Here is an 18893-nt window from a genome sequence, read left to right on the forward strand (position 1 = left end):
TCTGAAGTGTACCACAAGGGACATGAAGCTGGCTTGCATTGGTAGAAATGTTTTTTTATAACCAAAGTCTTTTCTGAGTGGTTGGTATCCATGACATACCAGTACATATTTAGAACAGCACCCCTGAAGTATAGTAATATAATTTACAAACAATTACTAAAATATCTCTTCAGTCAAGTTGATGGATAGCAGGGATTTACTTTGAATATTAAGTTCCAGTGAAGAACAGAAAGGAGGTAGAACCCAACTCCTTATTTCCCAAATCCATCTCCCAGTAATTCTAACATCTTGTTCATCACCAAATCCTCAGTGCCTGGACCAGTACCTGGCCCATAGTAGAGACTTGAAAAACACCACTGAATAAATAAATATATATTAAATAAATGTTTTGTCTCTATTTTCTCACTTGTAAAATAAGTTAGATCAAAACCCTAGTCAGTTTGAAATTGAAGCTGTTACAATTCAATTTGGAATTCAAAAAAATAGTGTTCATTAAGTTCTGACATCAGTAAATGTACCAAGCAAAATAAAAAAACCCAAAGCCTATTATACCCAGATAATCTTTCAGGCTACTCCACCATACATTCTCTTCTGAAGATAAATCACCAAAAATAAAGAGAACAACAGAAACTTATTTTAAATAATTTTATTTTTCATAATTTTCTAACACACAGTGTTAGAAAAATGAAATTTGGCACCATGACTTAAAACTTTTTTTTCAAGTTTAACCTTTAAATTAAAAACAGTAGCTACAATAAGAATATTTAACCTCACTCAGAGTAATGGTAAAAAAAAAATCAAGTCACAAAATTTTGTGTTGGGGAATTTTTTTAAAGTGGGATAAAAGGAAGGTAATAAAAAAGAGTAAGAAGGATAAAATGGAGACTATGCTGGGAAGACAAAAAAGTGAATCACGCTCCTGAAAAAAGAATTAGGAGGAAGACAAAGGACAAAAGGGAGGAACAAAGGCTCACCAACTTTATTTTCCTGATATAAAATTCAAGTACTTAAAAGAGTTTTTTTTTTTAATCATTAAGTATTACCACTAATCTCAATGAAATTTTCTTTTTCCTCATCATTTTCTAGAATAAAAACCAAAACAAGAAAAACACTGTTCTGACTTAAGGACACTTGCTGATCTCAAGTCGATGCTTGACGTACTTTAAGAAATCGAAAGACTTGAAAGCTTTCCTAAATCTAACATCTACTTAATATAATCCATCTTGGAAAATTCATCTGAAGGAACATAAGGCTTGATTTCTAATGCAAATGTAAAATAAAATCTGTCTAACAATCTAAACAAAAATGTTTTCCACTGGATATGCACCTCCAGTTGTATTTTGTACTTAGTTTCTTGAGCAAAAACATTGTGTAATATTTGTATTCCTTCAGTAACTACTGTAAAAGGTACCTGCGTAGGTGATTCAAAAAGCACTTACACAATTAATTGCATACAAATTCAGTTAGAACTCCAGTTTTCCAGCATTTCAAAGTTTTTGAAATTTTCATTTATACCCATTTTGTCTACATATTGATAAATAAAATTCTCCCCAGCCTTTTAATAAGAAAATATTATTGGTCTCATTTGTCACTTGTATATCTGTACCTGAATATTTTATCAACTGAAACACAAATTCAGAAAATTGTTATTATTCTCAAAGACAATAAGGCATAGAAATAAATATTTACTTTTACATTTTTTTTCCTTTCTCTTCTTCTTCAACCTGTGTTTTAAGGCTCAGAGCAGACATTAAGAAATATCAAACAATTTTTTTAAAAAAGTTTTTCAAATGTTTGGCCCAAAGTGAAGTTGTTCTGTGGAAGTTATTTAAATATTCCTCTCATCTTCTCAAGCACAACTTCAAAGACATGTTCACGCCAGTCAGTCATTCCAAAAGAAAACTCAATCCAGTAAAAAGTAAATAACTTAGGGATCTATAAATGACACGGCGATGTATCTTGTTCCATTTTTAACAGGAAGTCCTTCATGCAAATGCGTAAGTCTCCCTGGATGCATGAAACTCCAGCCTTTTCTCGGGGACTCAATAGAGCAATTGTACCTTAGAAATTTGCATCCACCTCCCTAAAAAAGATAGAACAATAAATGGATCAACTTATTATGCTTTACTTTTAATGAGTGACAAAATTCAAATGATGCTAAGCAGAATCTAAAAAAAAAAAAAAAAGGCAAAGACCTTTTCATAATGACATATTTCTTTTGAGAAGTGTAAAAAATAAAAGCTGTAATTACCTGAAAATCTTCTCCCACATTATTGAGAGCAATGTTGATGGTAAATGTAGAAGCATCATGATGAGGGCGAAGAGAGCGCTGTCTTTCGGGGGAGTACTTTACTACAAAATTCAATAGTGCAAACCCCTAAAAGAGCAAAGTAAGCCGATGGAGTTGCTTATCAATAAAAACATAAAATAGCGCATTTGTGTAAAAACTGGTAGGACGGTAGGCAGCAAGAATGGGAGGATAACTACCTTAGTATAATAGCCTGCAAAGACCTTCAGTGTAACAGGCGCAATAAATTCCCGGATAAAATGAAGCCACACATTCTCCAGACCAACTTGCTTCATGTGGATATCATCAGTTGGGACATTTTCATAACCACCAGATATACGGCTATCCTAGAAAGAGCATTCGTGACATCATAAAGTGTGGTCTGTGTGCAATTCACACTTACATTAACTTGGAATTTTTTTCAACCACAAGATCATAATACACCATAAAAATAACAGTTCAATTATGGTGTACCAGCTGATTTAATTGCAAAACTATCAAGATAACTTAGATAACATGGCTTTGCAAATGTATCAATGATGAAGCAATGTATTACAGAGTAAGTAAACCGCTTTCCTACTTATTTAATAGATATGTGAGGTCTGATGAGACAGTAAATAAAATTGATTGCCAAAGCCTTCCCATGTCCCCTAAAAAAGGAGTTTTTTTACTGTGACCCTTCAAGCAGCTGCCTGATGGTCGTCTGCCCCTTGGATTACATGTCACTGAAAATAAACTTTCCCTATCAAGTTCCTCACTTCTATTTTGTGGCACGCAAAGTCCTTCATGATTGCTTTTCATTTTCCTACTGAATTCAAAGTTCTTCCTCATACTTTGAACTTCTGTCTTCCTGATCAGCTAACTAGCTGGGGTATATATTTGGGCAGAGGCAGTAATATTCCAGAGTATACCACTAAAATTCCTTGGTAATGTGAAGGAACTGGCATCTGTGGGTTCTCAGAGGAAAAGAAATACATCAAACCACCGACAGTAATGCTTCCTGCCAAGCCTTTGACTCTGAATATAAATGCAATACTGAATTTCACCAAAGGCATTCAAACAGATTCCACCTTCCTATGTTTACAGACAAAAAAATAGCTTTGGCAGTCAACCAAAGAAACTTTATCTTGGTATTTTCACTGTAGCTCACTGTGAAAACGCAGAGAATAAAAAATGGCCTTGGAGAAGAGCAATATCACACAATAGGAAAGTATCACCTTACCATCCCCAGCCAGGGGACACTGACACTCAAGGCCCACCCAGTGTAACTGGAGATGAAACTAAGGCCCAGATAGATTAAATGTTAAACAATTAGTGGCATAATTAGGATAAAAACAGAGTTCTCTTGACAGCCTTGGGTAACCCCTTCATTTAGGTCTAGGACTCACAGATGTAAGACAAAAAGGACAAACCTCCTCTACCTTCTCCAAATATCTACCCTCCTCCTTGCCCCACATACACATTTCAGTTCTTTGTGTGAAATGACAACTTACATGATGTTTCCCCCCGGACCACTGGCCATAATGCTCCATTTCTTCCACCAATTCATCGCAGGCTTTTTCAGAAAATATAGGAAACCAAAAAACATCTGGACAAGGCTACATATAAAACATGACATCACCATTAAGAGAACAACATTTGGAATATGCCCTCCACCAACTCCACTAAGTGGCTTTCAAGAGCAAAGGAGAAGAAAAGCTTTCATAGTGCTTATTTTTTTTCCGGTATTCTATTGTAGTTCACCTATCATAATGTATTAGAGGTTCAGGGCTTGTACAGGCTCTTGAGAACTAATTTTTAAACTTTGAAGGGTTTTGTGAGCTGGTTGTTAAACCAAGCCATTATTGAATATTAAATTATGTAACTTACAATTAAACAAATTATATTAAAAGTGTAAGCAACAACTAGTCAAAAAAAAAAAGAATAGCATTTTATGTCTTTTTACTAACAAATGGCATTGCAAAAGTAATAGGACAGAATATTCAATATTTATCTCACTCAGATGTCTTTTTAAGAAGTTTGCCCAACATTGCTGACATTACTGTTGCAAACAATACTAGTTTGGGTTTTTTTCTTTAATTACTGACTTTTTTTTTTTTTTTTTTTTGCATTTTAACATCTGTGAAATGCAGACGTGTCTTAGAGTCACAGTTAGCCAGGCGGCCATAGTGATATAGCTGTTAATGCCACAGGGCATGTACACTTGGTCAGACGTTCATTCTGTCCTCACCTCGTGTGTCTGTATGTATCTGTGTGTGTGCACATGCATAAACACATTTAATTGGTGTTGTACTTGCTGACTTGCTCTTTGAAACATCTTTTTAAATGATTTATACTACAATCTGTCATTGAAGTGAAATGTTATTATGTATACAGTGGCCTATAGCATATAACATATATGCCTTCATAAGTCTAAATTAGCTCTTTCAATATGCATAAAATAAAAAATTCTAAACGACTAGAAACCATTGCGTTATAGTTTAATTGGCAGTATTTTTTTCCTTTCTCCCAGTACCCAAAATAACAGAGCATCTCAGACTTAAATACATTTTAGACACTTTACATTCTCTGAAATTAGCAGTAGTTTGGAACACTAAGAGAGAGTTCATTTTTTAAAAGACCTCTCTGAGAAGAGATGTTTGGAGCCCAATTTCTTTCAAAGACAAATTTTCATTGAAAGAGGCCTACACCAGAGATCTGCCAAAACTTCCCTCTTTTTGAGAGAGCTATGACATTCGGGAGTAGGCTAAAAAAAAAATGGCACGTTCTTAAAATTTTTGTTAATTTTCATTCTTCTACATGTTTACAACTGCATGTTTACAGCCTTAAGGCTGTAAAATTAGTAATTAAATCATATGAATTTTACCTAAAGGATAGCTTCTCCACTTTCACAACATCCTCTGCTAAAGCAATATTACATTAATAATAGTCCCTGCTGGAAAATATAGCAAAAAGGCCCTACATGTCATACTAATTATTAATACAAACCTGTTCAACTATATTTTCAGTGAAAATCTTTGAATAATCACGGTTTATATACTTTTCCTTCCAGTCCTACAAAAAAATCAAGCACACAGATTAAAGCAAAAATCTTTTCATAAATATTTAATAGAAAATATAAAGTACATGCACTTCAGAAATTGCTCAAGCAATTTATAAATGACTACATGTAGGAGAAAAAACAGGAATTTTCGGAAACCATGGTTTATGTTTTTTAAACTTTGCCTGATTCTGTGTATATTCACATCATTCTATGAAATGTAAAATTTTTATTTACGGAGTTTTATAACTCAGGATTTTAAAAGTTGAGTAATCTTACAGTCAATATATTTGTATACTATATTTTTTGAATATACATAGGTATAGGTAAATATGTGTGTCTTAAAAGTGAAAGATAAGGAACATAATCCTACCAACAAATATTTGTAAAAATTAGCAAATTAATTAACTTGGCCTTACTTATAATTTTATAGTGAATTACCCTACAATAATTTTGATTTTTTAAAATGTATGTAAAATTTCTGCCTTCACTTCAGTTTTAGATTTGTATCTTGGGGTTACTAACATTTTCATATCTTTTAGTTATTGAAATTAAGGTATAATACCATATATTAAAAAAATAGCTCCTCTTCATATTAATTCATGAACCTGAATCTTCTCTTAGCCTAATCACTGACACATAAGCCACACAATAAGATACATCAATTTCTGTCAATATCAGTTAAGAACTCCTTTTCCTGGGTTAAGTGTTTCACTTAAAAACCCAATAGTTAAAGGGTATATATTAAAATATGAGTCAATATCCAAAATGATCTTTTCTTATATTTAGACCATTTAACAAAATTCCTAATTTTTTCTTTGCAAAGTACAAATTTAGTGTGCAAGCAGGGAAGAATTGGGGCATGGACTCAAGACAACTCCAATCAAAATATGTTTCAAAAATATTTGTCCAAAATTTATCTTTTGAGACCACATTTCAGAAGGGCCTTGATAATTTACTTGCCATTCTTAGTTTTGCATATTTCTGCTTATATGTAACTCAGATATTTTTGGTACAGAAGAACAAAAGTTATCTTCAAATTCATGAACAAATTTACTTTACACATAGTATATCATATGGATCAAATTACTGTATTATCTCATTATTCCCTCTAACATTAACTGGTTCTCTGATTTCAAACTATGGGGGAAAATTATAAGTAAATAATCATACATAACATTTCAGAATCTTTAAATATTTTTAAGTATTCTTTCCTGGCACCCTTATAGATTTTTTGAAGTTAAAGAAACAAGCCCCTAAGATTTTTACATTAAAGCATTAATATTAAATTTCCTTTTCGACTGCTTTTCAAATATTATTGAACAAACCGACTTTACTAATTTCTTAGACATTCTGATAATGAGATAATCATTAAATATTTTGCTATGGGATACCCCTCATGAGGCATATCAGTCAGGATAATTTACCAAAAATAAAGCAAAGCATGGAAAGAAAAGCAGTCCTTATTATTTCTGATATATTCACTGCATATTCTCTGAAGATTTGAATTCTCACACAAATATCTACATTTCAGGATATAACTGAGACATTTTTTTTCAGAAAGCTAATATTACCCAAGAAATCAAATAATTCTATCTCTCGAAATACCAAGGATTCAGATGCAAAGTAAAATATGTAATTACACCCTCACCATTTAAAAAAAAGCCTCTTTTCAGTTCTACTCCTGTGAAAGATGGAGATATGCAGCTAAAATGAAACAAAAGTACTTTTAAAATACCTAAAAAAAGTCAAAAGATATTCTTTTTCCATCAACGGAGTTTGAGACCATTAAATTCACTATTCCCAAAAGTCAACTACTTCTACAAAATAAAAGACAATTTTCATCAGGTGGATTGAGTCTTTGTAATTTAAAACTTTTACTATTGGCAAGGAGAAAACCATAAATAGTAGTATTACAGAGATTTGAGACAGTATTTTTCCATGAGGAATTGTGCCAACTTGATTAAAGAAAACCGAACCAGTAAGACAAAAATGGAATTAATGCCTTCATGATTCAAATCTTTCAGAAAAGAAATAATTTTGGACTTTAAAAGCAAATAGTTTTCTCAACTTAAGACTTTCTATATATGCTGAATCCACTTACACTGCAGTTTTCTCTAGCTATCTTTGATGTACATTCACAAAATTGTTATAAAAAACAAACAAAATAATATTAAATCCATTTTCCCAAACTAACTTCTTGAAAATTTTTCCTGAAAGTCAAAATGTAATATTGTCATATGTGAGCTACTTGTAAACATTTTCTTCTGAAATTGTGATTAAAAATTTGTTGGAATTTTTGAATATATAAAACAGAAATATTGGGGGAAATCAAAGAAACTGATAATTCCCTTCCCCAAACCTAATATGTCTTTAAACCGTCTTTAGTCAAGAAATATAAGTAATTATACCTTTAAAAAATATAATTAAAAATACTTTTTTAAAGCCTCTTATCATATTTTCATATTGTTAACCTAACTGTTTACATTCAGAGTTATAGGAAAATAAGTAATAAATGAAGCCGAGCATGAAATACATACCACAGGATTTTCAAAAATCTGCCAGAGGTCATTGTTATAGTGGGAAATATTGTAATTAGCAGTTGATAATAGTCTTCCAAATTCATGTCTATTAGAAATGTACATAAACACACCCTAAATGGCAAAAAATAATAGTATTAATAATCTTGGAGGAAAGTACAGGAAAATAAACTTAACCACAGGAAAACTATACAGATGATATTAATTTCAACTTTTATATCTCATTCAGGAACATGCATCTTTATTTTTCATATAAAACATGCATGATTTAAAGTAAAAAGTAAAATTTTCATTAATTATGAATTCAGACACTACACAAAACTAATTGATAGCACTGACACTCAACTGAAAAAAAGAACAATGACTGTTTTTGTCCCTTTCTCATTGGTCCTAGATGTAGACATCAGGGAAAAAGAATTCCTGTTTGAAAGCAGAAATATTTTTGAGACACCAAAGTGCGATTAATTATACCTCTTTTGGCTTCTTTCCCTTTCAAAGAAGATATCACATTTTTAAACAAGAATTTAAATGTCAATACTATTTTGTCAGTCTATTTCACACTTTTATTGTCCTAATATTTAAAGACTGAACACAGAAATTACTCCTGCATTATGAGGCAGCTAAAGAAAATCAGTCTCCTGTCCTTGCCCCAAACCAAATAAATGTGGCAAACACCATTAAGGTAAGGTTGTTTCTTTTTGTGCCTGTTTTAATGGTAAAAGGTTAGTTATTAATTAAAAAAAAGTGAAGAGTACCCAAGTCTCATTTTAATCAGGATGTACTTTATACTTACTCCTACTTCTTTCCCTTAATAAACAAAAACTGGAAAAACTAGTCAAAGTGATTTGGATTTAACTTTCTCATCTGTTAACCATAAAATATAGATTAGCCCAAAGAACTAAGAGTTGAATATCACACAATGCATACCCCCAACATGCAAAACACACACACACATATACAGATTCAGAACCAATGAATACCGGCAGTTTACACCAAGCTAAAAGGAAAGAAGACGCTTAAAGAAACTTTACTTCTAGGCAACATCTATTATTTTAATTAAATAAACAAAATTAAATAAACAAAAACAAATAAAAATAAATAAAAATAACACCTTTGGGGGGCTGAGCATTTGGAATGTTTCCGGAGTAGGGGAGTCTTTTTCCCTTTGTAAAGTCTAAAATGAAGAGAAGGATTGGGTAAGTTGACCTGCACACCCACTCTCTCAGGTATTCTTAGGTAAATAAAAATAGCAGCCCTTGATCAAAAGCTGACATTCTGAAATGTCCTTCACAGACAACATGCAGAACAAGCAAAGCTTACAGCGCACACAAAGAAACAACTCCAGCCCTTTTTTTTCTGTTGGTCAAACATAAATCCAAGCTCATTCCTTAGCAGAATTTTCATTAGATACAAAATTAAGACAAAGGAAAAAAAATGTGTAAGAAAGGCCATTCCAGGATGCGCTGTTGAGTCAAATTAGCCAAACATGAGCACAAATTACAGTCACAAGTACTGAGTACGTTCAATATCACAATGGACATAAGTTTACAGGAAAAACAAATATATTCAAACAATACATGCCTTATTAAACTAGAAAAAAAGTACTTGCCAACTTTCCTGATTTTCCCCCAAATCACATTCGCTTATATAAATTTGAATAAAATAACCCAACCATTTCTAAAACAGAAAACCATATAAATGTTTTAAGACACGTTTACACATTTTGAAAAACTATTTGTTTTATAAAGAAAATATATTTGTAGGATAGCAATGTATCATTAATTTTTCACATAGATTAAATAGACTACATATTTCAATCCTTCTCCCAGTTTAGTGGTAAAGAACCCACTTTTTGAGAGTATGGGGTTAATAATGATAGAGAAAATATGGACATTGATTTCAGGACTGTAAATTATCGTTTCACCCAGCCTTCTTCTAGTTAACTGTAATTAGGTCAGGTTTTTACTGTAGAATTCCAAATGAAAGTGAAGATGAATTCTTAAAAATGTAAAGCTGACTTGTAATAAATCTATGTTTATTACTGAAAACCATACTGTTGCTTTTGAGTTAGCCTAGGCACCAAGCCTAATTTTTTTCAAGTTGTTTCTATAGGTAAATGTTCCACAGGTAAATTATTCTCCATACTTGCTTCCAATATTTCACTACAGAACCAAAAAAATTGGCTAGTACTTACAAATTAGAAAGAAAAAGGGCACCAAAACAAATGACACATCAACTGGTAAAGCAAGCCATCTTACAGAGACATTTAAGCAAGCCATCACTGTATACCCTACCATTTCTCTAGCATTTCGGCAAAGAGCCATGTCAGGATCCAATTTATCACGAACAAAATAGTTCCTTTCATTCATCTCTGATCGGAGTGTCTTTCCTTTAATTAAGTACACGTTAGCCATGTATGGGACATTCCATATCCCTCTGAAAGTAAAGATAAGACATTCCAAAATACACAAATACCAAATATTTAAAGTTTTATGTTTATGTTTTTAAAATAAATGCTTTGTATGCTTTTAAATTTTGCATATATACCCTATTGAATCAAGTTATACACAAATGCAAACACATTTAATGATACCTGACATATATGTACACACATATACATGAGATTACTCGGTAAACACTACATACTATGAGATAAATCACTATCTCCCTACATAAACTTCATTTTAAGGTTGATATGTCTGGCATTTGGCTGTCATCCCTCACTTTGTTGATACAGTTAGAGCATGATACTCTGTTGTACGTTTAAGATTAAGCAGACTGAGAGCAAAAATATCACATCCAGCTAGTGGCGTACTGCAGCCAGCTCACAGTGGCTCCCCAGAGCATTTAGCTTCCTTTCCCAAGTCTAAATCAGTGACTTACCTCACATTGGCAGCTTGAAATCAGCCACAGTAGAAATATTCAGAACATAGAAACCGGCAAACACTACAAATCAGCACATCCTCCCACCCAAAGAATCAGTTGTTAGACATTTACCAGCACACCACTGAATACTGCCTAAAATTCTCCTAAAATATAGTCTTTTGAAATTTATTAAGCCATCTCAATTGTTTGTAGAAAAAAGGATGATATAAAGAAACATAGCTAGAAGTACGAGTGTTGGGAGACACTGTTTATTTTGACCTTCATTCTTTCCCACACTTGTCTCCTTACTCTGAACATGACTCATTTCCTAAAAACAATATAAAGGAAGGGATACATCTTTGCTTTAGAGCACAGAAAGGGAAGATCCTGACCAAGGAAATGTAGTTAGATATTGAAAGCAATATACGCAATATCATTTTGTCTTACTAGATGAGCCTCAAAGGAAATGGCCAATCAAAAACATGCAACGTGTCCGCTGAATTCAGAAATTAATCACCGGTATGGTAGAGTGTGCACTGTTTCAATTTTGAAGGAAAACACACACACACACGTCATAAGACGTCATTCTTTTCTGTAGCTTTTATAGAAAAGGTACATTCTTCTACTACCTAAATAAAAAACTTCTACTTTATTCTTTTCCTTACGCTTTAGACAACAATGACAGGAGATTGGACAGAAAAACATCAGTGCCCAAAGCAACTTAAATGAAACATAAGTTCTCTATTTCTACTTATGTGAAGCCTTATTTCTGCTCTACCCACAGACAGATCAGGCATACAGTCTATACAAATCACCCCAGAAACAATTAAAGTGCTTTGAAACAACAGAATATGAATTTAACAGTATTTTCTCAGCTATAAGGCTTCTTAACTGCAGCTAACAAAAGCCTTTATCATATTTACAACATTCGAATTTACTATTACTGTTTTCATACCTATTATAATTTTCACAAGCAAAACATCTCTTTACTACTCAACTGTTCAACAAGAAGCATGTGATTTTTTTTTTTTCTAAATTTAAGGGCACGTATGCTTAGTCTTGAAAGAAGGTTTTCAAATTTTTTGAAATTTTATTTATTTATTTATTTGTTTGGTTGGTTGGTTTTGGCTATGCCATGTGGCATGCAGATTCTTAGTTCCCTGACAAGGGATCCAACCCAGGCCTCTTGCAGTGGAAGCACGGAATCTTAACCACTGGACCGCCAGGGAAGTCCTGAATGTTTTCCCTTTTTAATTGAGCTGATGTATCTGAGAAATTAGGCAAAGCACTTAATGTCTCAGTCACTCTGGCCTATCACCTGTATGAAAAAAAGGATGATATTTTCTCCTAATATTACCTTAGCAAAAAAACTACTTCAAATGTGATTATTTTTTAGTTTGAAAAATATCAACTGTTGTCTCTGAAATAAATATCAATCACACATACTTTGTAGCAAGTATATTCTTTTCAAATTCTAGAAATGGAAATACTTGTGAAGAAATTTCTCTTTAAAGCACAATATTAACTATATTACATAGAAAATTCTTGCAGAAGGAAATGGAAGGTTTGGTTGTTATTGTTTTTGTTTGCTTCTTTATAAATTTTATAAGCTATCAAACAACCTTCATCCAGGCCACTAAATAAATAAGATAAACTAAATTCCCTTTCCAAACTTAAAAGAATATTCTTCTTCTAAAAATCATAAGATGACTACCCATGGTAATCATACATTGTCTTTAGTATTTCCCACAACTGAGAGTTTGTGCCTTTGAAGATTTACATCTTTAACAAAAACATTTCAGATAGTAGTTTTACACTGGTACTGCAGGATCCCAAGTGGTCTCCAGGTCTTCAAATTTCCATTTAACATAAAGAGATAAAGAATGTTTGAAAATTCAATACAATATTAACAAAACCATATCTTTAGATGAAAGTATTTTACATTAAAAGATCAAATCATGTAACTTACACTCTATTCCCTTGAACAATATCCACATAATCTTCAGACCGAGCGTAGTATCCATCAGGACTCAAGGCCCCCCAGAAGTTGGACCAAAGTTTTCCATGACGAGTTACAAGAGGAGCAATGATCTTTCTAAAGAGAGAGAGAAAAACAAATCCAGATAATTATTTATTTTTTAATTGCCACAGAATTATGTGTTTTGGGCTTATAACACAGAAAACAATAAAGTTCATTTAACACATATGTACTTAGTCCAAAAAACTAAAATAGAGAGAAATTTCCTCCCCTCAGTTTTTCTTAAGTACATTGCTGATTTTCAATGATGTTTTTTTAAAAGAACTAATGTAAAAGGAAAAGTAATTGAAAATGTGGATGAAAGTATAAAAACTTTTAAAAGTACCATACTTACATCCAAAAAGTGTAACTACCTTAATTATTTAATTATTTTAATATTTCAAAAATTATACTAAATGAAATCAGGTATTTTCATTGCTATTAGGCAGACATAACAGTCCGTAGTACATTAAGGTATCCAATAAATATCTGCTGAATAAAAAAAATATATGAATGTAGGCAGAGAGATTTGTAAATAGGCCAGTTTTCCTAAAGTTAAGTCTTGAATTACTTTAAAGTATGTTTCCATTTTGTTTTATTTTTTTAAAACTTTTAAAGTGGGTTGTGCTAGTCCTGGCAACAGTAAACATTTTTCTGGTCTTTTGACTATTTTAGAAACAAAATAGAAAGTAACTGCTATAGCATGCTGCCTCACTACCTACCAGGAAAGCAGCTCCCTTTCAGACAAGTACATGTTACAAATTCTAATCATGTCAGATTTCTTCTTAAGGAAATCTAATTTTTAATGTGTCAACATTTTCCACATGAGGTAACAAAATCTGAATTTCTGCTAGGATTATTTTTAAAATGAAATAAATTGTAGTGATGTCACACAATTTTGAAGAAAATCTCACACAACTCCAAGAGAAAGGTTATAGACCAACCATCTCCACAGAAAAACCTATTTCACAACCCTCCAATCTTGTGAAGGAAGACTCTCTTCACAAGGGAATCTTACCTATGGGAAAGTGACACACAGTCTGTAATACACTTCATGCAAAATAATGATTGTAGTTTATTTTTCCTGGTTCCTATTAGAATAAAATGTTAACCAGATACATTTATTTTTTGTTTTGTTTAGAATACCTATGATATTGGAAATAAAAACATATAATGTTAATTTAAGAAGTGATAATTCAGTGTCGATAATTAACAAGATCAAGTATTTAATAGGAAAAAATCTTGTAATTTATAATCCTAGCTGCCTGGCAGCACTAGGCAAAGAGACATTGAAAATCAAAATCCAACTGCCGTGTGCCTCAATGTTTTCCCGTATGGAAGATGAATACTGAGAGGTCTTAGATTTTGAAATAATAACTGAATTCTCACAGTGACAAATTATACAATGATGGGTCAGTAGAGCATAATAGACTCCTTACATATTTTACTAGCAAAATAAAAACAGTAATTCTAACATTTCATTGCTAACCATTCTATTTGTTAAGAGATATAATTGTATTAATATATGTGAACATACATTATACCTGGCACTTAAGCACTCACTAAAGGTGGGTATTAGTGAGAGTTTTAATGGTGGTGGTAGTGGTAGTAGTAGTAGTAGTAGTAAATGAAGATTAATATCATCATAAACTGGTATAGATGGGGCCTTTTTCCCATTTCAATTCAGTTAAGTGAAAACAGGTACTGCCCAGCGATAATTAGTTCAGTACTAAATAAAATCACGGATCAGGCTGTGGAACAATATGTTCCTCTCAAATGTTTTTCAAATTTCAAGAACTTCTAACTCTGTAATAACTTTTTAGGTCAGAAGTTTTATGAAATTCTACTCTTAAAATATCTGTAGAAAATAAGAAAACTCCAATTTTTTTAGATATATCACAATTTCATCTAGCTTTAAACAGAAAATAGGCCAAATATAATTGATAACATCACATTTGTGATTATAACAAATATTGAATACTTCTAAATTTTCATCAGGTTGTTTTCTATTTGGCTTCTTTAAAAGAAAACTACTTAGAACTGAAAGTTTATAAGGTGTAGGAAATAATCCGTTGTGAGTTCCCTCAATTTGCTAAACACAGATAAGTAATTATAGCATGTCCATGTAGATGCAGAAAATAATTATAATTTTAAAAATACATTGAAATTGAATCATATATAGTACCTGTTTTGTTCAATCAAAATTTTTAAAGTTCTTGGGTTTGTCAAAACAACATCTGCATCCACACTAAAGTAATAATCACAGTTTTCATCCTGACGGCAAAAATCCCTGTCATTGAAAAGGAAATAAAACAAGCATTAAATAAAATAAATACTTCCTGGTTGAAAACGTTAACATAAAGCTCATATGTAAAACAAGGTTGTCTAAAATACTTTTCTAATCAAAATAGTAAGACAATATCCAAAAGGATAAAAATTTCTTTAAATTTGAAATTGGTCAACTGATCAACACAGATGTTCATGATAGATAGAGCAACGCTAAAAATTTTAGGGGAAGTGAAATACATTTTTAAACCACTAGATACTTTAAAACATAAAACATCCAGTCAGATGGGCAATTTATAATTCAGCATTTCATTCTCTCTAAGGGAACATAATTTATACCAATGTATTTATCAATAAATTTTTTTCACAAATCAAAATGTTTTCTGCACACACACAAACACTCACAAACACACACAGTGCAAAATCCTGTATATTCAACAACTCAGTTTCAAGTGAATCTTAGAGATAACAAGATGTGCAACACTTTAGGTGTCAATAATTTTTAAACTTGACTTGCATGGAATTATTTCTAGGATAGTCACTGCCCTGCTTCTTATCTGGGGACACGGATGTATGCTTTCTCGGTAAAGTCTGGAGTGTTATCATCAGGAACACGAAGGAATGAACTATTTGTGATATATGACATGCTTCCAAGTATTATGGTTTCTGCACTGGGGGTTCTCTCTTTCTGAGCTCCCCTCCCTCACTGCTGATCCAAGTTACCACTTTCTGTATTGTCAGTGTTCATCTCCATAACACATTTGTTTCTAAGCAACTATCACGCGGGACACCAGACAGCAAAGTTTGTTGGTGACAGGTGGTAACTAGACTTATTGTGGTAATTATTGCACATCATATACAAATATTGAAACATTAATGTTTGTTTTATACTTGAAACTAATATAATGTTATAACAAAAAATAATAAATTAAATATTTTTTTAAAAAACAGCCCAAATTATCTTGGGAAAAAAACTGAAAAACTTATGTTACATGATTTCAAGATCAATATAAATCCCTAGCAATAAAATGAGGCATTGATCTAAGAGCAACAAAACAGAACTGAGAGTTCACAATCACTCATAAATACTCAGTCGCCTGATTTCTGACCAAGGCCAAGTCAATTAAGTAGAAAAAGGAAACAAATTAAAAAGGAGTGTTGACATTTTTCTCCTTTTTCATTTCTTCCTTATCCTACAGATAATGCCAAATTGTGTAGAAAATAATCTCTTTGCTTTAATAAAATGTATATTATAGTTAAAAAATAAAAAAGGAGTGTTGAAACAACTGGAATTTCATTTGCAAAGAATAAAATTTGACCCCTACTTCACTCCAAACACAAAAATGTATTCAAGATGAATTGCAGACTGAAACATCTTAAACATAAATGCTAGAAAGATAAAGCTTATGAAAGAAAAATTCCAAAGAATGTCTTCATGACATTGGAATACGAAAGATTTCTTAAAAATAAACCCCAAAGCACAAGCATAAAAGGAAAAAAAGAAATAGAATTTTATTAAAATTAAAATTTCTTCTCATTAAAAGACAATATTTTAAAAGTAAAAAATGAAGCCACAGAATGGAACAAATACTCACAAAACATTATAGATATAAATATAGATATATTGATAGATATAGATATAGACATAGATTTTGTGTACAGACTATATAAAGAATTCCTACATATACACAACCAAAAAGATAACCCAATATAAACAAAAATGCACAAAAGGTTTAGATACCTCTAGACACCTAACCACATAAGATACCTTTTCATACAAGGTAGGGTGGCTAAAATAAAAAAGATGGGCAATATCAAATGTTGACAAGCATGTGGACCAGCGGGAGCTCTATTACCTTCCTATTACAACTGTAAAATGTACAACCATTTTGGACTACTTAGCAGTTTCTTATAAAGTTAAGCATACATCTACCATAACCCTAAGCCCTAGTTAGTCCACTCCTTGCTATTTTCCCAAAATATAGTAAAGCATATGTACACACATGCTCACACACACACATATTTACACTTCTAATAATCATCATTAGCAGCCTTACTCATAATTGCCCCAAACTGGGTATAACCCAATGTCTACCAACAGGAGAGTGTATAAACCACTTGCAATATATTTATATGATAAAATACTAGTCAGCAATGAAAAGGAATGAGCTGCTGATAATTGTAATGACATAAGTAAATTAGAAAACACTGCGCTAAGACACAACAGGGCACATGCAAAAATTTTTTAAATAGAGAAAATAAGTTCTAAATGTGCACCCGAGGTACACTCCAATGATTAAGTTATGGAACCATTAGTAATAACATGTTTGGTTTTTCTAAAGCCTGTTTTCCTGTCTGCCCCTTAACCCCCACAAGAGGCATACTGTCCATCACTTTGGGCCTAAAGCTTCCACCGCACAAGACAAGAACATCTCCTGCTAAGAAATCACCATGTCTTGCTCACCTTTTTATCAGCAGCTCTTAACCAACTGATGGGCATATTCAATTAATATTCACTGAATAAGTGATTGTTTTACTATTACCAGAATTTTATTAGTAATCTGTCTGAAGTATTAAAGGGGCTAAACAAAGGACCTAAAATATTTCTTCTGCGATTACAGTACCATTTAGATCAGTAGGTAACTAAAATGTCTGAAACATATTTCTGCCACACACAACCTTCAGAAATGTATATTTAAATCACTGCTACATCAATCACACTACTCATCTATCTGAGGATTTTTTAAATCTTGATTTGAAGTTTAATTAATAGTTTGATTAAATATATTGACACAGCCATTAAAAGGAAAATGTAAATAACCTTCATGGCCCTTTAGACATAAACACACACAAACATAGATATAGTTCTAACAGCAGAGGCATGCTTACATGTGGGCGCACACACACACACACATGCACATACATGCACACACAGCTGAGACATCCAAGTTCAGGATACTAATTTTGAAGAAAAGTGGTCTTTCCTTTTTAAGTTTCTTTAGTATATACTGATTGAATTTAAATTTATTAAAACATACATTCCCATGTTTCTGGCTTCAGCTTGACTTAGATTTTCTTCTGGTCCTACTATTTTTATAGTAGTGATTTCATGTTTAGCTTTATCAAAAAATACCTTGATGTCCTTTTCATGATAAACTTCCTGTAACACAAATTTTTAAAGTTGAAAATTAGTTTAAAAAGAGAAGAAAAATAGTGAGAAAAAAGACAGTAAGATGACTCAAGTATTCATATGTAGGGATGGCTTCACATTCAAAATTGTGAGTTCCACCATTCACATATTCACTCAATCACAGGCAAAATGATAACCATATTAGGCATATTATGTTGACATATCATCTAAATATTACATGAAGAATCTAAAATAGATACATATCAATTTTTAAAAAAAGATACTTGAATATTCTTTTAACATCTTACTCCTAGACAGGTCTGAGTGCTATATACAATGTTTCTAACTTAAGGGGAAAAAGGGCTTGTGGCCTGAGAATCTTAGACATATGTTATAAAATATCCATAAAAAATATCTATTAAACCTAACAGATTAATCTAATTTATAAACATAATCTTTTTTGTAAAATAAATATTACAATATTATTTTAAACAGAGAGAAAAATTAATGGTCACATAAAAAGTTGTATTTTTTACAAAAAGAAGGGAAAGTAAACAAAATTTTATTAAGAAAATATGATGAGAAAATCAACATGAAAATTCATCAAATATTGTGATTCAACTGTGCTAAAATTTAGATAAGATTATCTACCTCCATCATTAGAGCACTTCAGAGCTTTTTATGTACCAAGTCTAAGTATTTTTGAAAGCTTTTCACAGCTTGTTAAA

The 18893-nt window shown here is 31.9% G+C and overlaps 1 protein-coding gene across 1 annotated transcript in view; it reads right to left on the minus strand.

Moving 5' to 3' along the window:
- Nucleotides 1–633: 633 nt before the first annotated feature.
- PLOD2 (procollagen-lysine,2-oxoglutarate 5-dioxygenase 2) overlaps nt 634–18893 on the minus strand; it is a 102956-nt gene continuing 84696 nt past the window's right edge. Inside the window, exons 10-20 of the mRNA XM_057740002.1 lie at nt 18074–18195; nt 14935–15039; nt 12702–12827; nt 10162–10303; nt 8979–9041; nt 7868–7981; nt 5276–5341; nt 3781–3885; nt 2488–2634; nt 2252–2377; nt 634–2083 (exon numbers count right to left, since the gene is read on the minus strand). Of these exons, the coding sequence (XP_057595985.1) occupies nt 1928–2083; nt 2252–2377; nt 2488–2634; nt 3781–3885; nt 5276–5341; nt 7868–7981; nt 8979–9041; nt 10162–10303; nt 12702–12827; nt 14935–15039; nt 18074–18195 (1272 nt within the window). The 3' untranslated portion in view covers nt 634–1927. The remainder of the gene's footprint in view (nt 2084–2251; nt 2378–2487; nt 2635–3780; nt 3886–5275; nt 5342–7867; nt 7982–8978; nt 9042–10161; nt 10304–12701; nt 12828–14934; nt 15040–18073; nt 18196–18893) is intronic.

The sequence above is a fragment of the Hippopotamus amphibius genome, chromosome 6 (assembly GCF_030028045.1).
Source record: "Hippopotamus amphibius kiboko isolate mHipAmp2 chromosome 6, mHipAmp2.hap2, whole genome shotgun sequence".
Taxonomy (NCBI): domain Eukaryota; kingdom Metazoa; phylum Chordata; class Mammalia; order Artiodactyla; family Hippopotamidae; genus Hippopotamus; species Hippopotamus amphibius.